This window comes from Impatiens glandulifera, chromosome 2, assembly GCF_907164915.1.
Source record: "Impatiens glandulifera chromosome 2, dImpGla2.1, whole genome shotgun sequence".
In the NCBI taxonomy this organism is placed as follows: domain Eukaryota; kingdom Viridiplantae; phylum Streptophyta; class Magnoliopsida; order Ericales; family Balsaminaceae; genus Impatiens; species Impatiens glandulifera.
Window position 1 is genome coordinate 22,482,260 of NC_061863.1, and position 2,856 is coordinate 22,485,115.

Consider the following 2,856-nt stretch of genomic DNA (forward strand, 5'->3'; position numbering starts at 1 on the left):
AAATTAACTTGGTCAAAACTAACATATTTAAACTAAGATAAATAACTCGAGTAAGTATCTTAATTTGTGAAAGACGTAGCTAAGAAAATCAAACAATAATGGCTTGAGCAAGATTGCCAATAATTTTTAAAAAAAATTATTATAATCAATTTTATGAATTATTAAATTATTATATTGGTATGAGTTAAAATGTTTTAAATTTATTAGTATTTATTAATTATTTAAGAGAATAATTAAGTAAATATTTATTTTATTATATAAAAAATAATTTAAATATATATATATATATATTAAAATATAATATAAATAATTAAATTTATAGAAATAAGAATTTAAATATATATAATTCAAATAATTAAATTTATGATGTATTAATAATGAGTTATAGTGATTAAACATACACACAAAAAAAAATACTAATAATAATAAATAAATAAATTGAATTGAATAGTAAATTAGATTAATTTGAAAATTTTTAAAATAAATAAATTAACTATAAAACTTGAATCTCATACAAAATTATATTGAAAACTATTAAAAAAACACAAATATCAATTCCACTGTTGATCAAACCGTCCCCAAAATTTCAGATAAAACCCAATTATGGAATAGTCATCCTTATAAATCCCTTATTTTATATATATATATATATATATATATATATATATATATATATATATATATATATATATATATAAATAAAAAAAGTAAAATAATTTTGTTAAAACTTAAATGAGTATTATATTGTTGTCACAATAATACCAAAACAAAAAGTCTAAACGAAAAGACGACGCACTTGTCTTCCCCCACATCTACAAAGTGATCCTTGAGTCCATGAACTCAATCAAGCACACAAACACAGTGTGCCCCATCTATCAACTCAATTCTCTTTCTCTCTCTCAAAAAGGCAAATAAATGCAAATTAACTCACTAAAAACTTTCCGATTAATTCCATACCCATTATCTTCATCACTCTAAAAGAATTCATGGCGCCACCACTCACCTTCTTACACCCACTTCCGTTTCTGATGGCAGCGACCCTATTCCCTCTCTTACTCGCCACCGCCTCAGCCTCCATATTCTATCCTAATTTCCAACACTTAAACGTGACAGAGACAATCCTGGTCGCAACAAAATTAACCCATCCGTCAAAACCATCTTCCTACCAACAAACACTCTCAGAAAATGATGTAATCCCCACCGACGACTCCCATCAAGAGAAAATCAAACTCAAATTACATCACATAGACACGATGTTGTTTCACCACCTTAAAAAACCCTCCCATGTTAATTTTAGTCACCGTTTCTCCGCCCGAATGAAGAGAGATGTCAGACGGGTCGCCGCCCTTAACCGCCGTATGGGATCCACCGCCGTCGACATCACGGAGGATTTCGGAGGGGATGTCATTTCCGGCATGGAACAGGGTAGTGGAGAATATTTCGTTAGAATCGGTGTCGGCAGTCCGCCTAGGAATCAATACATGGTTATAGATTCCGGAAGTGACATCGTTTGGGTCCAATGCAAACCCTGCAGCCTATGTTACCAACAATCAGACCCGGTTTTCGACCCGAATACCTCTGCTTCTTTTACAGGAGTTTCTTGTCCATCAGATATATGCGAACGAATCGAGAATGCTGGTTGCTATTCCGGCCGGTGCAGGTACGAGGTTCATTACGGCGACGAATCGTACACGAAAGGAACTCTAGCGTTCGAAACGCTTACATTCGGGCGGGTCATGGTCCAAAACGTAGCTATCGGGTGCGGACATACAAACCAGGGAATGTTCGTCGGAGCAGCCGGGCTATTGGGTCTCGGAGGCGGGTCTATGTCGTTTGTGGGACAATTGGGTGGGCAAACAGGCGGGGCGTTCAGTTACTGTCTTGTTAGCAGGGGATCTGGATCAGTCGGGTCGTTGGAATTCGGGCGTGGATCTTTACCTATGGGAGCAGCGTGGGTCCCGTTACTCCCGAACCCGAGATTGCCAAGTTTTTATTACATCGGTCTTTCAGGTCTTGGGGTCGGAGGTATTCGGGTTCCAATACCCGAAGACCAGTTCAAACTGACCGAACTAGGTGAAGGAGGGGTTGTCTTGGACACTGGGACTGCGGTTACTCGGATTCCAACAAATGCTTATGTGGCATTTCGGGATTCGTTCGTTTCGCAAACCGCAAACCTACCGAGAACACCGGCGGTATCGATATTTGACACATGTTACGATCTGAACGAGTTTGTATCGGTTAGGGTTCCAACGGTTTCATTTTACTTTTCGGGCGGGCCAATTCTAACCCTCCCTGCCCGAAACTTTTTGATTCCGGTTGATGAATTGGGTACGTTTTGTTTCGGATTCGCTCCATCTCGATCGACATTATCGATAATTGGGAATATCCAACAAGAGGGGATCCAGATTTCAGTGGATGCAACTAATGGATTTGCCGGGTTTGGGCCAAATGTTTGCTGATAATTAAGATGATATTTGTTGTAAAAAAATGAAAAAGAATTTACAAAACGGTCATTTTGTTAGCCTTTTAATAATTTGTTTGGTAATGAGAGTGATCAATTATATAGGGAAAGTTCCTTCTTTTTTTTTTTTTTTTTTTTTTTTTTTAAAATAACAAATCACCGAAATAGGTTAATCCTTTCTAAATAACTATAATAATACAAGAACCTTTTTGGTGTTGTCTCTTTCATGGTATTTGAGTAATTTAGCGTGGTTTCATCAGCTTCATATTTTATTACAAAAATTGATGAGGTGAGAAACCTAACAAAATAAGGTCTAATTAAAAGTGTTTGTCATTAGTGATTACATGAAGACATGAGGTGGAATATGCATTAATTAGTGATGATTTTTTCTTAAT

At 35.8% G+C, this 2,856-nt stretch overlaps 1 protein-coding gene across 1 annotated transcript; it reads left to right on the plus strand.

The window, feature by feature from the left end:
* The first annotated feature begins 792 nt into the window (after positions 1–792).
* Positions 793–2,655, plus strand: LOC124926141 (protein ASPARTIC PROTEASE IN GUARD CELL 2-like). Its single transcript, XM_047466317.1, has one exon. It carries the CDS (start codon positions 987–989, stop codon positions 2,457–2,459), a length of 1,473 nt encoding a protein of 490 aa, XP_047322273.1. The 5' UTR covers positions 793–986; the 3' UTR covers positions 2,460–2,655.
* Positions 2,656–2,856: the final 201 nt, after the last annotated feature.